We start from the raw sequence: 20318 nt of genomic DNA, 5'->3' as shown, positions 1-20318 counted from the left end.
AACCATGCTGAAGGCAAATCAAGAAAACTAACCATACACAGTGCCTCCAAGTACCCCAGATAACCTTGGAATAAAGGAAAAGAGTTCTTGCAGTTACTCTTGATTGGTACTTTTAACTGTTAGCAGACAGACACCTTTAAAAATAAAGTGCTTTCCTCCTCACCCCAACAAAACTCAATTTGCAAACAAAAAAGGTAGGAAAATGGTAAAAACAGGAAAACAGCTCTAATTTCTCTACCATCTCTGTATTTATGATGATTGCAATAGGTGAAAGTAATAGGACAATAAGTAAAAATGCAGCCCAAAACAGAGCTTAAAAACTACAAACAAACTACTGAAAACATTGTGGCTTCAAGTAGAAAGGCAGAATTTCAGAGCTCAATTATGCATTCTATTTTAGTAATGTAATTTCTGCTCAAAGTGACTAATTAAAAAGCTGCTTTTTCTATGAAAAGCCATTAAGGGTAGAATTGAGAGCTAACACACATTTTAGGAGTGGATATTTCAGCTAAAGATAGCTGAAAAACCACATACAGAAAGCAACATGTCACCATGCTTCTAGTCAACAAACACAGCATATTTGTTTTCAATAGGAAGATAAAATACCACCAAGTCAATGGGAATTTATTATAGCCACGTTGATGTAATTCACAAATTACAACCTTTATACCAAAAGCTTTGATTAGGTTTAATGGATGATGTGTTTTTACTTAAACACAAAAAAACCCCCAAAAAACCCACCACATAAACCACACATTTGACCAAGAACTCTAACAGCATGATGACCGAGAGCTGAACAGGCAGAAAACATAACTGAATTAATACCAGTACTTTGAAAGCTTATACAGAGCTGATGCAGATACATCTGATGTGACTCAAGAAGCCATACCTATGATTTTTACCACCATATCATACATCTGCCTCGTTTCTTCTTCCTCTTTTGCCCAACGGTATTTCATGTAGTGCAAGACTCCCCAAACCATTGCTATACCTGCATTAAGATATATAATGCTCTTTAAACAGTATTAGAACATTGGTTATTTAACAAAGTTTACAGCACATACTTCAGAAGTTGGTTGAACTAGATAACATTTTGAAGTACTTCAAATTTCAAAGCTAGTGAAATACACTGTACTCACTGTCAATATTTTATATTTTACTAACACAGCAGCACAAAGTCTTAAACTTTGAAGAGCAGTTATCTTTAGAAAAACATTTCATTGTTTTAACAATAGCCTGGTATCTCGTGACTGTGGTTTGAAATTTTACCCATTTGTGAAGAAAAATAGTAAAACAATTATACTGGAAAAATTCAAAGTCATATCAGAAGTCACATAAACTGCCAATTCAGAACATGTTAAGATTTAAAAATGCACAATATTCACTAAGTAATAGACAAGTCACATGCTTTAGATATACTGGTCAAAACTAATTCACTTGGACTGCTTCAGTTCAGCTACAGATTTGTATTTCTTGCAACCAAGTACTGCATCATCTTTTTCTATTACTTTCAAGATTATTCCCCAAAATGACAATCTAGTTAGGAAGGCCAGCAGCATAAGCTGAAAATAAAAATCTTATTCCTTCTTCTGTCTCCGGCTGAGGGCACCACTACACCCGTGATTTCTTAATAAAAAAAAACCCACACAACAAAACCACACATACACAAGTTATAGTTACATAGTTTGTTTCGTATACCAGTGATTGCAAGGCAATATTAACTGATACGTCAAAGAGACTGAGGGACACCATTTTAGGCTAAAATGGGTGTTAGTTAATGACAATATATCTAACATTTATACAATGGTTTATTTTTGAAAAGGTGCGTCATATTAACCTTAATTACAGATGAGAAAGGTGAGACATGGTGCAACTTGCTCAGCATGACTGATGAGACCAGTAGTTGACTTGGATACTGAGTTTCATCTCCTCATCCCAATTCAACCCTCATATGTACTATTATCAGAAAGACAGCAATCTGGGACAGATTGCCTTTGATTCTTTCGGTTCATCAAAAGGCTAGTGAAGGAGGCCTCAAGTCTTCTGCTCATAAGCATCAGATTGTTAAGATATTGGGATAAACAATTTATTAGAATATTCAATAGGTGCATGAGGTGAACTCTGCATCTTCAATATTTCTAACCAGCCACATGGAAAGGAATGAAATGTCTGCACTCAGCTGTACTATATTTTTATGCTGCGTGGTTTTCAGTATGGTTAAGAATTAAATAAACTTGAAAGAATTTGAAACTTAACTAGAGAACTATCAAAGACTGAAGGATTAGACACATTTTTACAATATAGTCTTAGAGGTAAGAATTTTTGGTGACAACTATGTTGGGTATCCAACTTTTCCTAAAACTAGGAAGATCATCTTTTCTGTAGTTACGTTTCCAAAGTTCCTGGAACATGTGAAATATCCTGAAAATTAAGGCTATCATGTCTTTTTACTGAGCATTTTGCTTTTTCAAATCAGTTCAACCTGGAATTTTTGAAAGCCACAAGGTATTGCTTTGGCAGGGAAAAAGACAGAGTTCCCAAAGAATGAATTATGGTCAGCTGACTACAGCAGCAGGTGATAGCAACCAATGTGAAAATACAGTGGTGCAACAGAAGAGCAAAGCAAACTGCATTGTAATCAAGATACTGACAGGAACTCCAAGTTTTATGGTTGAACAAAAACTTTCTCTAAACATGCTGTTTACTTTTCCCTGTGCACTTACGTAACACAAGTTATAATAAAAAAAAAAAAAACCAGAAACTTTTTTGCTAACTTACCCAAAAGCAATATTGATAATCTGTGAGTTACATTAACAAACGCACGGCGAAAACGACACCTGAAAGACATCTTTGGACTAGTGGATTCCAGATACTTCACATCTGTCACATTAGTGACATCCATCTCATTAGGGTCATTGCTGAGACACCTATTCAAAAATATAAGGTATTTATGAAAAAGGATACATTCTGTTAGAAGAAATAGTTAAGAAATAAAGACCACTTACTTTATGCCAACATCTTCCCCACTATTCAAGATCCATTGTAATGCTGTGTTAAGTACACTTTCATATTCTGGATCTAAATTCTGTCAAAAGACAAATATTAATGAGTAATTTTGTAAATAACCAGAAAGTTATCATGCCACAATAAAATTCAGATACTACACAGATTTGTAACCAAAACTATGTGGTTTTGCTCTCGATTCTTCCGATTTTGTGTAAGTGTTCACCACGCAAAGTGAATCTATACATGCTATGAGCAGCTATCAGACTTACTAGCATTCCTCCCATTAAGGACTGTTTGAAAAGTCAAGACACATTCACTGTTTTATTAACAATTCTAACCTACAGCAAGAAAAAACTATTCCACCACTAGGCGGTGCTCATTGAAAACGTACTTCAAGAGTAAAACTCAAACTAGATATAAACCCAGCTGAAAATGGGTCATATAAAAGCAGCTCAGTTTTTATGGGGTTTTTTGGTTGGGTTTTTTTTGGTGGCTTTTTTTGTTTTGTTTTTTTACAGAAGCTTGAGGAAAATAAATTTTAACTGATATTTTGCAAATAGTCCAGTGTTTGTAGTTCAAGAACTGATATCACTATATAGAAATTGACTTTTTAAAATCAGTTGGTATCAACTATCACAGGAGAAAATTCACTGCTGTCTGAGCTAAGGCTGTCTCCATAGTTCACCTTGCATGTTCTTTTTTGGAAAAAATAAAAGCAAAAAATGGAAGTACTGTATTTGAAATCTCAAAAAAGATTTATCTCCATCTTTCCTTTGAACCTCACATAATGTAACTGGCCTAGAATTAAAGGATAAGCACTTAAGAAACAGCAGTAACTTTTATTTTCACTTTGAGACTAAAATACTAAAGTTTTATCACTTAACACTGAAATTCTGTAAAGGAATTATATTTCCCAAAATAAGGAACTGTAGGGTTAAATGAGACTTTGTACAGAGTGACAAATTTTCATATGAAATTTGAGCTTCTTATCAGAGCTAAAACAGTTGTTATGATAACAACTGTCATTCTTTCAGCACAATAGATAGGTAAGACCATCAGTTATCTGGCATCAACCGAATTTTTTCCAGTGTATTCCTACAATGCACTGGTTTTAACAGATACAGAATATCATTGCCAAACCATAAACTAGTGTTAGCAGCTTCTTCAGGATGCTCTTAACATTGCCCTTTTTTGTCTACTATGTAAACGTTTTCCAAAATGTAAAATTTCTATACATTTGTACATAAGAAGTCACATCAGCTTAACTTCCCCCCCAATCCTATCAAAGAAATCTTATACTCTCAGTCTTTTAAAAGCTTCAAGTAGTTTTCCACTGAAGGGTACACCAACGTGGGCTAAAATAAACCCTACAGCTGTCAAGACAAGGCAAGAGTCATCTTTTATTTGGGGAGTGAGGCAGGGGAACGACAGCAGAGAGTGGGATTTCATAATACTGCACACCTATCAAAATTAACAAAAAAGCCTTTTTTGACCATTTCTATTTCAAGCATCAATGAATGGTGTCTCCATATAGCTGCTGCCTGTCAGGCCCGCTGCACAGATCCACACACCAGCCTCTCCCCTCAAAGAAATGAAGACAGTATCCTTTTCTACTAAGTCTCAAAACACAGCATACTGATTTCTGGAGAAGCTTCTAGAGATTTGAATTCCATAAATTTATGATTTTAGTGCTGGTCAACTATCTCCATCAATTCAAATCATGCCCTGGTGTTTTAACTAAAGGGAAAAAACCTGCATGCCATTGAAGCACTACTATCTACACTTCCTTTGCAATTAAATCAGTTTCTTTCACCTTCCCTCTCCCTCAAAACCTCACTACATCCCCAAATAAAAATCTGCGTAGCATGCGTTAAAGACATTAATTCCAAACATTTCCAAATAACATTCAATACTAAGTCAAATTTTAGTCAATACACTAGATATGAAACCAGGCCTTACAAATTTTAACTTACACAAATCTTATATAAAATCAATGAAAAATACCTCATTTGCTTACTTTTAAATATGCAGCTGCCTCCTGGACGGTAAGATTTCTTTGAATAGAGCTGCCACATTCATGTTCCCCTGGTAAAAATTAAACTTTTGTTTATTTTGATCCACTTGTTACTGCATTATATAAAATAAAACCATCTAAACACAAGTTTATGGTTAACACAGTCTAAACAAGCAGCAGTAGCTCAATAATTCTCACAAGTTCCGCTAAAAATATGGGAAAATCTCTGGACAAATTTCTCCTTCAAAAAGAATTTTAAAAACTGAAGATTGTCACAACTAATAATAAGTACAAATCATATCAATACAAGTTCATGTACTGCTCAGAAAGTATATTTAGGCATTTACACTGAGAGTAGAACAAAAGGTAGCATGAAGAACTATCAAAAGGACATTGCTGTAAAACAGTTGCTGTACCCTGACTCAACTTCTTCCAAATAATTTCCATTTACTCTGAAACATGTATTATCTTTTATACAGAGCAAGTTAGTTCCAGTTGCCACATATCCATAATGGTATTTCAGGCACTATTAAGTTACTACATTTTAGATTGGTCCAAGTTCTCACAATAACACATCACCTCCCTGAACATGCACAAAATCCCAATATGGCCTGAAACTGATGGCTTCACCATCCTCCTAATTCATTTGGAAAGTATGCAGAAGTAGTCAAGAAATAAGGTACTATATGCACAGTCAGTCCTCACAGCCACATGTCATCATCTTCCTGATTTTCTTTGCTAAACTGAAGGTACCTGACTCAGGCAAAAAAAATACAGTAGTGACAGTCATACCAACACAAGACACACAGAAAAGCAAAAGGTTTTATCTATTATCTATCCAGTTTTATCTATAACTAGGCCATCAATTCTGAAGAACTGTCAGGGAGTGGCAAATCACTTTTTTCCCTTTTTTCCTGGTCTTTCTAAAAAAAAAAAAAATCTTAACATCTATAACTATGATTTTACTGTGCCAAAACAATAAAATGGGAAACAACAAATCCAGCCTTTCACTGGCTCAGGGTTACGCCTGCCTTACCTTCCTGAATCTATGCCAAGCTGTATTATTCTCAAAGCCATAGCAAGGCTATGGAAGTTTAAGATACTCACGGATATACAAAAAATAATCCTTCGCTTATTATACTCTTATGAAGTATTTAAAGTTGGAATTACTCCACACTGGAATACCCTTTAAATGGAGCAACTTCAAGTATTAATTCCCTACGCAAACAAGAACATTCGAGGCAATCTGAGCAAAAATTAGGAAACGTTAGCAACTTAGGGAGAAGCATCTTCATGTCTCATTCACAGTAAGGAGTTCCAAAGAAATAAGCATTTCCATGAAGCAAAGGTCCTTCTCAGACTGCTACAGCAAAGTTTTCTTCAATACACTTCAACAGATTAAAGTGAATTTGGCCTTGCAAGCACATCAGCGTAACAGGGATGCTCTTCTCTTACTGTTGGATGACAGAGAAATAGGAACACTGCTTTTAAGGGTGCTCACATGTTATCTGGCCTCTCATACAGTCTCTGGTGTAAACATTGTTTTAAATCTAGAACTGATGGAATAAATACAACAAAACCAAAACATATCTCTGTAGAAGCCGTACGCACAATCTCAATCAGGTATTAAGTTGTATGACATGAGCAAGTCTGATAGCTTAAATGGATGAATACCCTTTTTTGTTGTTCAGTAAGACCTGAGGTCTTCCTGGGGTCTTTCTAATACAGAAAAAGCATGCCAGCCATAATTTGACTGAACAAAACAGCTTGTGAGAGTAGGAGGGTGAGACCCTTCTGCTTAGGAGCTTTTGGTTGGTTGGTTTTTTTGTTTGTTTTTTAATTATCTAGGTAAGCAGGAAAGCCCAATTATGAAATAAATAAGAAAGAAGAGAAAGGGTGAGGTTAATACACAGAAAAGAAAACAAACAAAACAAGTAGGAGAACAGATTGTGAAAAATGAATGCTTTAGAACAAGCTTCAGGATTCATTTTGGATTTTCAATCTTACGAGAACACAGTATTAACTCTTACAAGAGGGCAAAAGCTCCCTTAGATGGGGGACTACTGGATTACTTTAGTAGTTTTAAATTCTAATCTTATTTGCCTTCTTCCAGGAATGATGTTTGTGCAGTATGCAGCCAACACACTGACTACACAGCTTCTGGTCTCATCTTCAAAACCCAGCAGACAGCTTCCTAGCAGTCCTGCTTCTGAATTTTTTTTCAGACTATATTGCCTCTGAACAAGTTTAACAGTTAAACACACCTTTGCTGCCTAGGCTCTGACAACGTCCAAGGCCCATCAGTTCAAATTACCCTCATGCAATACTGGGGGGCAGAGGGGTGAATCACTTTTGTCTTGCTTCCCACTCTTGAAACCAGTAAGCTGATCAGAGTTATGGAGCTTCAGTCCCGTACAAAAAGCTATTGGAGATGGGAGTTTCTCATTCCAACCCATCTATTGCTGAGAACCATTTAACAGCTTTCTTCGGAGAAACTCATGAATTTGAAAGCCTGCAGAAAGTTAGGCAATTCACAAGTCAGACAACCTTCTGTTTTACTGCAAACAGCAGGATATTCCTATATGCCATTTCAGTCACCGCTTTAGCTAATAGTTCTGCAAATGAAGGCTTACTTTGAATAACTTTGGTGCAATCATTAACCACTTGGCTTGGAAACCCACTTTCCATCGTCTGAGCCAAAAATGTTTCCCAACTGTTCCATTTGAGGCCCTATATCCAGGAATAAAACTGAAGCAGAGGCAAAAAAAAAAAAAAAAACAACCAACCTTTACACAGGTCTGCAGCAAGATACATCCAAGCTTTCTGTAAAAACTACCCCTCTTAAAAATGCCTATCGCGAGCTTGCAGAAAGTATGGATCCTTGTGCTCAAACTTTTCTTGGGCACAGATCACTTCTATTTCAAGTGCAATCAGAGAACCGTTCTACTTGCCTTTGTAGGGAGGTGAGAAGCAACACATCCCAGCAAGGATCACAAGATTACCTTTTAGCTTATGTTAGTGTACTTGGGCAAGCCACATACAAAGCGGAGTTCTTCTCCCAGAAATAATAACAAAAAACAACTAAAGCCTCGGTTCTAAAGAAACATTTAAGTCTGTTCTCACAATTGCTTTCAATACAGAAAATAAGTCAGATCTGCTTTTTCATGCAGGCTAGAATATTTGAAACTGACTTTCATTTGGGCATTTAGCTTAATTTATGAGCTGCAGCATATAAAGTTAACAGAAATATTCAGAATTTTAAAATATTTCCTTTACAATGTAAGTCATTCTCTTAAAGTAGCAGAACCAAAACCCAGTGGAAATCATATACTTTAAGCAGCACATGGATTTAGCACAGATCTCTAGCTTATAGCTTGATGTGCTACAGTCAACCAATACAAAAAGCAAATAGTGTATAAAACAGTTGTTTAGCAGCTCTCACGCTTACAGGTTACTTGCAGCAGGACACTAAAGTGGGTAGCTGAAGAAAAGCAGGGGCAGAACTAGTGTTGTGAGAACAAGTAAGAATGCCTGATCTCCCAAAGACAAATTCAACAGTTTAATAACACTGCAGAAAACCACAACTTGCTAAATAGTCTTTAAATCACTGGTTGGAAACAGCACAATATCAATTACCTGAAGAACTAAAGGTTAAGAGAGTGACAGAACAGAGAGCCTGTGACAGTAATCAGATATGGTAGCTGACACTTGAAATTAAGTAATATCTAGTGTTTTGCCAGGATTTTCTTCCAGCCATGGATTTATCAGTGAGCCTTATTACATATGGAAGGCTAATTCACCTCTGCATCTCAAAGATCTGTACTGTGCATTAGCTCCGAAGGAAACTGTCTAAATCTGACAGATCATCACTCTGTGGAGAATGCCAAGCAAAAGAAATGTCTAACTAAATAAAAATACTTTATGTTCAAGAAAGTAGGGTCATACCCATGGGCTGCTTCTTGTGAATACAGTAGTTAGGTTTATTCATTGTGCAAGCCTGACCAAAAATGGATGTGACCTACTGAAGTCTCTCCATGAAAGACAAAGACATCCAGTAATTAACATATGCCTGAAAGAAGTTTAATTTAAATAAAGCAGATATTTTGCTTTAGGAGAAAGTGTTAGGCACTGAAATACATACTGTCTATAAAAAATTGCTGCTTTGAAGAAAGGCTGAACCATTAGACAAGAATAGCAGAACACAAACTTCAACTCAGAACTGGACAAGTAGATACTGCTTCTCCCTCTGGTTTCTTGTGAGGTAGGCATTACTCACCATAGGTTTGGCAGACTAGTAATTCTGAGAACAGCGATGCATTACAGGCAATTCATTTTTATATAGGATAATTAAATCTTTTTACATCATATCAGAGCACCACAGTACAGAACAGACATCTACAGCTGGAACACAATATATGAAGTCAAATAAAATTAACCTGACTTTTTCTTCCTTCAAACAATTAAGTGTTTTACCTTCTCAACTAAAAGCCCCATCACTTGCTCTCCAATTGAAGTTGACAAGGCAAGAAACTAGCTCAGTAAAAATATAAAGAAGTCTAATAAAACAAAGAGGGCTAGAAACCAAATTCTGAAGTGACCATCTTCGTGGTAGTCAAGATGTTGAATAAAGCTTAACAGAACAGACTACTGCAAGTTTCCAGCCTGCCTTTTTAATATTAATAGTTATAACATGAACAAATGATTCATAGCCAAGTATGAAATGAGAGAAACCTTTCCAAGTATGTGACAGAGAGACCTGAAAAGCACCGCTTTTAGTAAAACTATATTCCTTTACTTCTCTCTTTTGAAGTGGTGCACTGTGTACAAGATTAACACTTTTAAACCCTGCATCTCTCTAGCAGCTTTCTCTGTTCTATGACTTTTAAACAGCTTCCAGATATTGTGCCAGGTCTACATCAATATGGTATTCAAAAATGGATGGCAGATGACTTCCTCTCATACCTTAAGAAACTTGGCTTTGAGGATAACTTCTGTCTAAATACAGATGAATTAGGTCATTCTTCAGACTGTATGAAAGCTACTCTGCTGAGCACCCAGGTAATCTCGCAATATAGCTTCAGTTTGGGGGATCATCTAACCAGAAAATATAGCTATATTTTTTGAAAGTAAGTACTGAAGATTCTTCTGGCCAGGAATAGACTAATAGAGATTAATACACCTTTGAGACATGGGAAGAACACAGCCATCTTGGAGCATACAAATTCCTCTCATAAGTCAGACAGGTAAACATTTTTATAAGTGTACATGCACATAAGTAAGCTCCAGCTAATGAAGAAAACTCCCTTTCTTTCACAGTTGTAGAAATGAGGTGTCAAACCTTTTTATCCAGCCAAGTACATTGTTTACTGTATGGCCACCAGAGGGCCAGATGACACACTAAGGGAACAGCAGGCTGTTATGTTTTCTTTTGAAAAGAGGGAGACAAGTAGCATAACCCATTACTTCCACTTCACACAAGCCAGTGCTCTACTGCACACAGCTGTGGGTCTCGTAAGACATTCCTACACACCACAGGTTGGCTACCCCACATGGAAGAAAAAAAAAAATCTTCTGGCCCCAATGACTTATAGCACAATTATTTACTTGTTATTATTATATTTACAATATATTTACAATTATAATACCATCTATTAAGTATGAAATAGTTTGAAACAGAAAAATGTATCAGGATGTAGTTGCCCTGTGAAAGATCAACACTGCAAGACATTCACAGTCAGAAAGCAACAAAATGAAGACTAAAGCAACTATTATTTTGCATGCACTCAGGTTAAACATCATTCTTTCACTATTTTGGGTTAAAGAATAATGTAAATAAGAAGAAATAAGTGGGTTTTGTCCAAACATCTATTTTATTCACTGCAGATATTGTAAATGCTCTGGAAACAAAAAAGCTTCTGCAGGAAGATTACTCTTGCAATTTACAGGTATTACAGAGCTGCTCAAATTTCTCAGATTTCCTAATAGCCCTGATATATTAAATTGTCAGCCTTGTATCTGACACATTAAAAAATGTGGAATCAATGTTTGAGAAATGTCTGTAGCACCTGATAATACTGGAAAAGGCTTCTTGGTGAAACTTGCTGTTGCAAAACAAATAGCTGGCACAAAGAACAGTAAAGCTTAAAAACCAAAAAAACCTAAATCACTGCCTCCTAAACACATTATGGGTTAAGTAAGCAAGGATGATAAATAAACAGCTTAATAGTCATGAAATAGATTCTGCTGTAACTCACACTCACCAGATGCCAAAGTTATACATACAGTCTTAACTTTACCATTTCCTGATTGTGATGGGTAAATACTTACGCAGTTTAAAGCTGTGTTAATTATGACTCTAGGCAAAAGCACTGTGTTTTTTACTCTGAATATTCAATAATTAATACTAATCCTAAACACCATCTCTGACACATTACTATATACAGCAGTATTTCATTACTATATAATTAGTATGGTTAATTTGGACTATTTTGTCTAACAAGGCAATCTTGTTCAGCCACTACTGTTCATTGTATTAGTAACCATTTTGATTGTTGCAAAATATTTTGGTTTTCAGACATTTTTCCACCATAGTGAAATAACTGCCTTTAAAAGAAGTACATACTCCTGTCCACATATAGCATATTTAAACCTTTTAATGAAATCAGATTAATAAAGCATTAAGACATTAGATCAAAAACCATACAGGATGACAATATTCAGCAGCCTATCCCGTTAACTAAAAAACATTGCAACAAAAGGCGCTACACTGGTGAAAAAGGCAGCGTAAGTTTACTAGAAATGGGATTTCTAGTTTCCAAAAATGGCTATCAGGGTCCCAGCATAAACCAGTTGTTGCAAATCACTAAGCACAGACTTCTCTGTAGCTGTTGCCATAACACTCTTAGTCACAATATTTTTAAAGTGTTACCTGCTACTTGTGCCAATTTATCATGAAGTGCATATAAGCTGTTCATCATAAGACTTCTTTCATCTTCCTAGAATTAGAAAAACACATTAATGCTAAAACAAACATTAGTAGAGATGCACTGTCTTCCATTTACCCAAAAATATTTATATACCATGAGAAAAAAAATGGTTTACATATACAGGTGGAAAGCTGCAGTGTTTCACATATCAACAATGATGCAAGCAATAGATTTATGAATCAAAATATTCACAATATTTATTTTTCAGATCTTGTCTGAAACTAAACTAGATTGCAGCCTGGACTCTGATGATCTGCCAGTTAAAACTGACAGCTCAAAAGGTTATTTTAATACTACTGAGAAAACAGTAAAATGACCCAAAAGAAGTTTGGTGGTTTGGGTTTGGTTTTTTTTTATAGCTACTATATAAAAAACCAACAGTTTTATTCTTAATAAATGTGCAGCGACACTTCATACAAGCCACACTAAAAGTACCATCTGGTCATATTCCCACAAAAAATTCATAGCAAATATTTTTGCTGTCTACCTTCAAACCACAGTAAATTAATTAAAAGAAATAAAACCACAACCACCACCAGAAAGCTGTGGACTATGCAATATTGTTGATACCTCCTGCATATGCCACTAGCATTAAAAGGCCTAATTCCCAAAACAAACATGAATATAAGATGATTGTTGCTTACAGGGGAGTTAAACTTATCAAGATATAGAGCAATTTCATTGAAATAAATCCAGAAACATTTTGTATTAGAAGGAATCATTCAAAATATGAAGATGAGGAAGATGCAGTTACATACACTGAGTACTAAAGGCCATTCTAAAATGTTGGGTTTTTTTTTTGAAGTTGGCTCTGACTCCTGGGGCAGAGTCAAATGGCTGAGACAAGACTAGAGCCTTTAATCAGAAAATACGCAAGGAAAGTCATTTTCCAGTTTGTGCATCTGCTGATTACACTCACATTGAAAAAAATTAAATATATTTTAATTCCCTGATACACCAGCACTGTCTGACATAATTTTAAATTTGAATGCTCCTATTTTTTTCCATAAGAAAACTGCTACCAAAAAGCAGAATACTTCTTTCATTGATCAAACATTTGATGAATTAATTCCCATAGACAATATCAACAATTACCAGCATCACCTCTCCCTATTCTGGTCCTACAAAACCATCATTGAGATAAAATTGATATAGTTGGTGCTCTCCAGGAAACTAACCAACCTTATTAACTCATTTCCTGGCTGGAAAATACTGGGCATGGCAGAAGAGGAAAATCAGTCCTCTACCACACAGGCACACACACCAACAGCAGTACTCCAAGTTCCATTTATTTGCCAGCAGGTACACCCATGACTTCACCATTAGCTACACTGAGACAGACATGTGAAACATTTTTATCACCAAATTCTTTTTTCATAAGTTAACAGTCAGACCACATGAAGGAAGGAACTGAACAGTATAACCTTCATAGCTAACAAACAATCAAGCATGGAGTAGGATTACTATGGAACAGTACACAAGAGACACAGAAGAAAGTAACATACAAAACAGGTTCTCAAGCTGTTAAGTCCAATGCACAAGATGCATTCTCTCTGCGCTAAAGCCATTTTGAAAGAATCCTCAGAATCGACCCCACAAAATTTAATTTGTTCAAAAGATTCAGAAACATTTTCTGCCCAAGAAAGTAGCCAAGGCTACCTACTTAAAATATGGCATTATTCACTTTTGGAGAACTCAATCCTAGACAATAAAAAAACCACCCACACAATTACCTTGCAATACTTGCTTATACATGCCTAGCAAAAACAGATCACTATGTCTACGGTCCAGGCAGAAAGACTGAAGGCCAGAGGAGAGAACCACCAAAACACATGCTGCAGAACTAAGAATAATACAGATCCCTTCAATGGTGACATCTCAAAAATGGTTATCCCGATATTCCAGTTGAAAGAGCAAAGACAGGAACAAGTAACAGAATAGAATCAAAGTGAAAAAGACAAACTTCTTAATCCAGTTTCCGATGGAGGCTAACCCTTGCTCTTCTATGGCACTAAGTAAGATCGTGGAGTTTCAAGTCAGTCATCTCTTACCAGCTGTCCTTTCAAGGTTGAAAAGCCAAATGGTAACAGTAAGAGACAAACTGATAAATTTAGTCTCAAAACTTACCACACAATTTTTTCCTCATAGCTCTACAACACAAATTATGTAACATTTTCTTAGTATATAAAGCAACCAGTGTGCCACAGCCAAATCTTGTAATCCGAGTTATATTGCCCAAGATTAAAAACAAAAAATTAAAACATTAGAGTGCAAGAAATGCATTCATCTCATGCAAAACATTCTGAAACTGCATCCTTCTGAACAGATCTATATTGCTTTTATAGAATATTTTGACAGACTAAAATCTCAATATTAAGTGGTTTTACTTACTTTTATTTTTTCTAGTTCTTCACTCAAAGGATTCTTGACTGTCAAGAAAAAGAGAAAAAAATTAATTCAATCTGAAGTCTGAAAATACTAAAAAGGTATATCAACACTGTAGCTTTATGACAACACTGTAATCTTCAGATAAAACCAAACAAGTCCATAATATGACAAATAACAATTAGACAGCTTATTAACCTTTGACTTAACTTCACATTTAATAACGTGCTATACTAGCATTTAGGTTAAACCAGAAACTTGTATATCTGCAAATTTCACAGCTATTTCCGTGCAAACAAAACTGTGCTTGCCATTTGCCAAACTCTTGCTTTAATGACTCAATTGCACTGAAAACATAATTTGAAGGTTTTACATTTTTTAGTGTCTAGTTAAAAAAAGTAAAACTACTTTTTTACTAAGTAATAATCCATACAACACAAAGCTGTACAACTCATCACCATTTTCTGTTTTGACAAGCATAAAAGATGACACACTGAGAGCTCACGTGAAAAGCGCAGTGTGACTAAAGGACCATTCCTTCCTTTCTAAATAAAACCATTTCCACAGCTCCTGAAATCATAAGTTTATCTATTATATTCCTCTTGGCTACAAAAATATATTCTTCAAGGAAGAGCAGTTCACGTCAGACAAGTAATTTATGCTATGCTTCCACTTAAGACCAACCAGCTGGTCACTGCAAAGTTAAAGGCAGGAAGCAATCACCATTAAAGCATATTGTCTTGCCTTTCTAAGCAACAAACTCTTGTTTCACCCACAGTTTGAGTTTATACAGAAATCAGTAGTTCTGCATGCTATTCAAACAGAAAGTGAAGCTTCTACTGACCATAGTTCACCAAGCACAAAAACAAAAGAAAAAAAAAGTATCCTGGGAAACCTGACACAAAGTTGAATGTCTACATTGCAAATGTCATCATATTGATGTTGAAAACACACCAAGAACAGGCAGCACTTGAAGGGGCACACTGCTCCATGTAGAGTTCTACAAAAAGAGTTCTTCCAAATGAAAGAGTACTTTCCACTACTTCTAGGTCTGATGCCTCTGACAGGGCTCAGCACTGACTTCTTTAAGTCACTCCCATGCATAAACATATTCACAAAATATCAAGAGTTGCCTCCCCAACAGTCAGCTGACTGACAATATCTTGACTCCTGAACCACAACCATGATTATTAAGCTGATCAGTTAATTTAGTTCTAAATGGGAAAAATAAGAGAAATAAAGGTGGACACACTAGATCAAATTCATGGCAAGATTTCTCATTTAGGAGGAATGAAGGATACAAAAGAAACTAAGGACCAGCTTATAAGGCAGGTGTCCCCTAACCTTTGCCAAGTGTAACCACATCTGGATAAGTAACTGAAAAAAAGATTTTATAACAAAAAAATTACTTATTTGTAAAACAATGTAACTTTTATTACCTGCACAAATTTCCATAGCACTGTTGGCAGCAGCCAGATGCTGACCCACTTCACCTTATCTTTGAAAGGCAAGTTTGAAGTGGGAATGATTACCATTTCATTGCTGCTACATGTAGCAATGGTAAGGAACACGTTTCTACAATTACAACCAACAAAGAATGTATAAAACAGTGGGGCAATGAAAATGCTTTCGAGTGAAGAAGAAAGCTTGACTCTTGCAAACAATGGTTCATCCAGCTGCCTGAGCTCAGAAGAAAATTAAGCACGCTACCTACCCAACAGCAATAAGTGCTTCAACTTCCTCTGACACAACAAATGGAAAAAAAAGAAATACAAAACTGCCCAAACACAGGGACTGCTTTTCACAGACATCTGAATATTTCATTCAGATATCAGATTAATTAAAACTGAAGGAAGCAGATGTTCAAGCACTCTTGTAAACCAAGCCCTATACCACGTTGTGATTTCATTCTCTAGGTGCAAGTTCTCAGACGTTGCCTATTAGATTGTCAAGCTACCAACTTCACAAAGCTTCTATGTATTTCATTCATGAACTCAGCAGAACATTCCCAGTACACTAAACTTTTAATCTAAATAGCCTAAAATAGGATTAGAAACACAGCCAAGGCTCTAGATGACTGCCAACCTCCCAGTTTGATCGTTAGTTATCCAGACAGGATAATTATGTAATTATGGTCTCTTCCCAAGGTCAATCTTATTGAGCATACATGAAATCTTTATTCTATGGTTTCAGATTGGAGGGGGTGGGGAAGGGAGGGGCATGAGACACAGCATGCAGATTTCAGTATACCTGACAAACACATATTTTAGCACCGATGAAAGCCATGGAACAAACACAAACGCAATACTTCCATGCCTGCAAAGATGCAAACTGGAAACTATCAGCTGCAATTCTACATACGCTAGGACAGTATAGCAATTAAGTGAAGGCAATGGTGCTATTATGCTCAGACTTTCCCAGCATCACAACCCCAGTGTAAAGTCAATCTCGCATGTGAGCAACTTCATGCTTGGCTAAATTAAAACACAGAATTAATGAAGCTATCCAGATGAGATGTCAATGTTTGCCTCTCCTTCACAAATACATAGTGGTTAAAGTGACCAAAAAAAAACCCCTCTCCTCCAATATTATCCATCACAAAAATTTAACAATCCTTGTAATTCATTATTTTAACTCACACTATATGATTTCCATGAAATCCCTCTGAAGTTACTGATTTTATGGCAAGTTAACCAATAAGTGAGACACATTTTATATAAGACATTAATATAGTTTAGGATGCCTGATGCCTTGAGAGGCAAGTATGCTAAGTGCAACTGCAGCAATTTATCAGCTGCATATGCAATTAACAACTGTTAATCAATCTGCATCTATTTACCACATAACCTTGATTAACTTGAGTTAATAAGGCCACTCCTTAACTACCTCAGTAATTCCTCTGTTCTCAATCCACCCGCCTTTCTTTTGTCCGGGATCTAAGCTCTTACCAAATCCTCCCACTTGCTCCAGCCACAGATGTAAAGTTTTCATCTACTCCAACAGATCTAAGGTATTTCAATACATTACATCAACATTATTGCTTCAAAAGGTTTCTTGACAGTTCTTAAAATAGGTAAGTATAGTTCTAAGAGTAACAAGTTCTTGTTCTACCAAACTAAGCATTAATTTAATAATTACTAATAGAAGAGTTTCTTATGTGAACATATCATACTTCCAAGGCTCCTCCTCAAAAAGGGTTCAAGACCTCTACCATACAACAACAACTACTGACCTTGAAAGTAGTCTATCTATCAAGCTCACGTTTTTATGAGCTTCAGAAAACAAATTCTCATCTACTTATACTACAAAGCTAAAAATTAGAGATAATTTTCTAAACCAGGAATCTCCTGACTGTTGTCCCAGGGATCTTCTCGCCAGGTTAGCCAACCAACTGACAACCACAAAGGAGGGATGCAGCAAACTACCTGGACATGGCAATCTCATTATGCATTATAACGCCCCAGACAGCAGCAAAACGGTGAGAAACACGGCAGTGTTACCTGGCCACGCATGAATACTAGCTGTGGGATAAAAGAGCAAGAGTATTTTCATGGAAGAAAAGCCTCAAAAACTTGACAAAAGGAACCATACCGACTCCCCCAATACACTGTAATAGCTAAACATTCTGCTTGAAAGTTCGATACATGGGGAGAAGAGCTTTATTCCTGGCAAGGTGTAATGATAATAGGATTCTTTAGCCAGACATGGAAGGAAACAAAAAATAAGCACACTAAGGGACATCATCTTCACATGAAATTTGATTTCAAAACAGGAAAAGATATGTTATTTAAATTCCATTTTTAAGAAGTGATCTTATTTAAATGCCAGTTAATCAAGAACAAGACAGTAAGATTACTGAAAAGCCTGCAAAAGAAATGAAAGCAGCATACAAATATTGTTCTGGTTAACTGAAAAGACTACTAATGACCCTCAGAAGTAACTAATTTACACATATTACTGTTGGGACAAGCTGTAAATGATGACTTAGAGAATTCCTCGGAATGGCAGAACTAGTCAGTCTCAAATAACAAAAGTCATCAATACAAAGCTAAGGGTCACAGCACAGCTCCAAAGCATTCCAGCCAAAGCTGTCAACACAAATGCGCATACCAAGCCACCTCACAGAGATGCTCAATTTTAGGAATACAAGTGCAGTCACTGGCAACATACAAGGTTAATTTTCACTTGAATACAGAACCTTTCATCTTTAAAGTAACAATAAAACCACTCACCACCACCCATTTTCCTCCCTAATACACTGGTAACAATCGCAGACAGACACAGTATTTACAAGGGTTTCATTTTCTTCAGTAAGATGAACAGGGAGCACAAAGTGGGATTTCTCCTCTTTTTCAAAGCATGGTTTAACAGACATGAAGTTGCAGCCCAATTGCAGACATTCACGAACACACAAGTCAGCTTGCATAGAATCTTAATGGTACAAGTCCCAAAGGCTGACATAGCTTCACAGGCAGTCACACCTAGAAAGAAGACATGCACAAATAAAAATACCCTTGCTTAGGACATAAGCTAGAACCATATCACTAACATGGTACCAAAATAAGAGATTCAATTACCTTCTGGTCACCAAATTAGGATACCAAAAAGCAGCTAATCCTTCCACTACAGCTGAAGAAACAGTCACACCAGGACAAACCGAGGATTCGACTAGCCCAGAATCCTGCCACCAGCAGTAGCAAGAAGTTTTACTCTTTGAGACACCTGTGCCTAACTGGAGGGGGGAAATCACCAGAACAATTGCAAAAATGAGTGTCAGAGCATAAGAATATGAAATATATGCTGATACTTCAACAGAGTATTCTCCCAGTCATAAAAAAAATTTGTACCTCAGAAGCTTCCTTAGACAGACTGAAGTGGCTATTTTTTTTTCCTAAATTATCAACTCCAATGTATTTTTCTCTACCAATTTGTCTAATCCCACATTAACCCCAAGCAAGCTTTTACTTTCAGCAACATACAGTCACAAAGAGTTCTACAACCTAAACGTGCATGTATGAAAAAACAGTTTCTCTAGTTACTCTGACCTTGCCACTTGTTAACTTGAGAAACTCCTCCTTGTATTAGAGGAGACAGCAAGTAATCAGACCCTATTCACCCTCTCCATAATAATCATGCCTTTAGCTCATTTCTCAGTCTTTCCCTCCATCCTCACTTTTCCACACTCAAGAGTCCTATTCCTCCTTGCTATGAAAGCCATACTATGCTTTTGATCATATTACTACTCTCTGAACCTTTTTGCAACTCTGCTGTGTCCTTTCTGAGGTTGGGGACCAGAGTTGGACACTATTCAAAATAAAGGAGCACCATGGATTATTAGTACCATACTGATATCCTCAAATATATCCTCTCAAATACACTTTGTTCTCAGTTCCCTTCCTAAAAAAATAAAAATTCCTACCACTGTTTCCTTCTTGACCACTACTGAATATTAAGCTAACATTTTTAACAGAATCATTGCAATGCTATAATCGATTTCTGAACAGATAATGTGATTTTATAAACAAAAAAGAGCAACTTTCCAAAGCAACCTTAAGGAGCTGTAAAGCCACACCTGCAGAAACAAGACTGATCCAAATTAACCTGTAAGCACTTAATTGCTCAATGTGATGATACCAAAAGTGCCGAATACCGTCCACACAAGGATTCAGAGACTGTATGCTGCAACACACACTTCCAAGCTAGCAACTTCTGCAGAAGCAAGAATGTTCCTTCCTGCAAACAGAAAAGTACTTTGCTCCTCCCCACCCACCACATCACAAGCAGACTAATCCCAAAACAGAAGGAGCATTCTTTCCAAAATTTGTCCTGTAAAGGTGCATTCAGTAAGTGGATAACCTAATGCTAACCTAAAACATTCCATTAGAATGTTTTCTTAATAAAAAAAATACATTATCTGGATAACGTAT

The 20318-nt window shown here is 36.3% G+C and overlaps 1 protein-coding gene across 3 annotated transcripts in view; it reads right to left on the bottom strand.

Moving 5' to 3' along the window:
• LEMD3 (LEM domain containing 3) overlaps nt 1-20318 on the bottom strand; it is a 50982-nt gene that overhangs the window by 15056 nt on the left and 15608 nt on the right. For all 3 annotated transcript variants that reach the window (XR_015706216.1, XM_009463255.2, XM_087764055.1), the window contains exons 2-7: nt 14398-14435; nt 11949-12015; nt 5024-5091; nt 3006-3085; nt 2779-2927; nt 890-991 (exon numbers count right to left, since the gene is read on the bottom strand). Coding sequence is in view for 2 of the 3 variants with exons in the window: in XM_009463255.2 (XP_009461530.2) it covers nt 890-991; nt 2779-2927; nt 3006-3085; nt 5024-5091; nt 11949-12015; nt 14398-14435 (504 nt within the window). In the remaining variant the exon portion in view is untranslated. The remainder of the gene's footprint in view (nt 1-889; nt 992-2778; nt 2928-3005; nt 3086-5023; nt 5092-11948; nt 12016-14397; nt 14436-20318) is intronic.

The sequence above is a fragment of the Nipponia nippon genome, unplaced genomic scaffold (assembly GCF_047370975.1).
Source record: "Nipponia nippon isolate SJK-2023a ecotype South Korea unplaced genomic scaffold, ASM4737097v1 scaffold_3, whole genome shotgun sequence".
Classification (NCBI taxonomy): Eukaryota; Metazoa; Chordata; class Aves; order Pelecaniformes; family Threskiornithidae; genus Nipponia; species Nipponia nippon.
The sequence above is the reverse complement of the archived record's forward strand: the minus strand, read 5'-3'. Positions and strand labels throughout refer to the sequence as shown.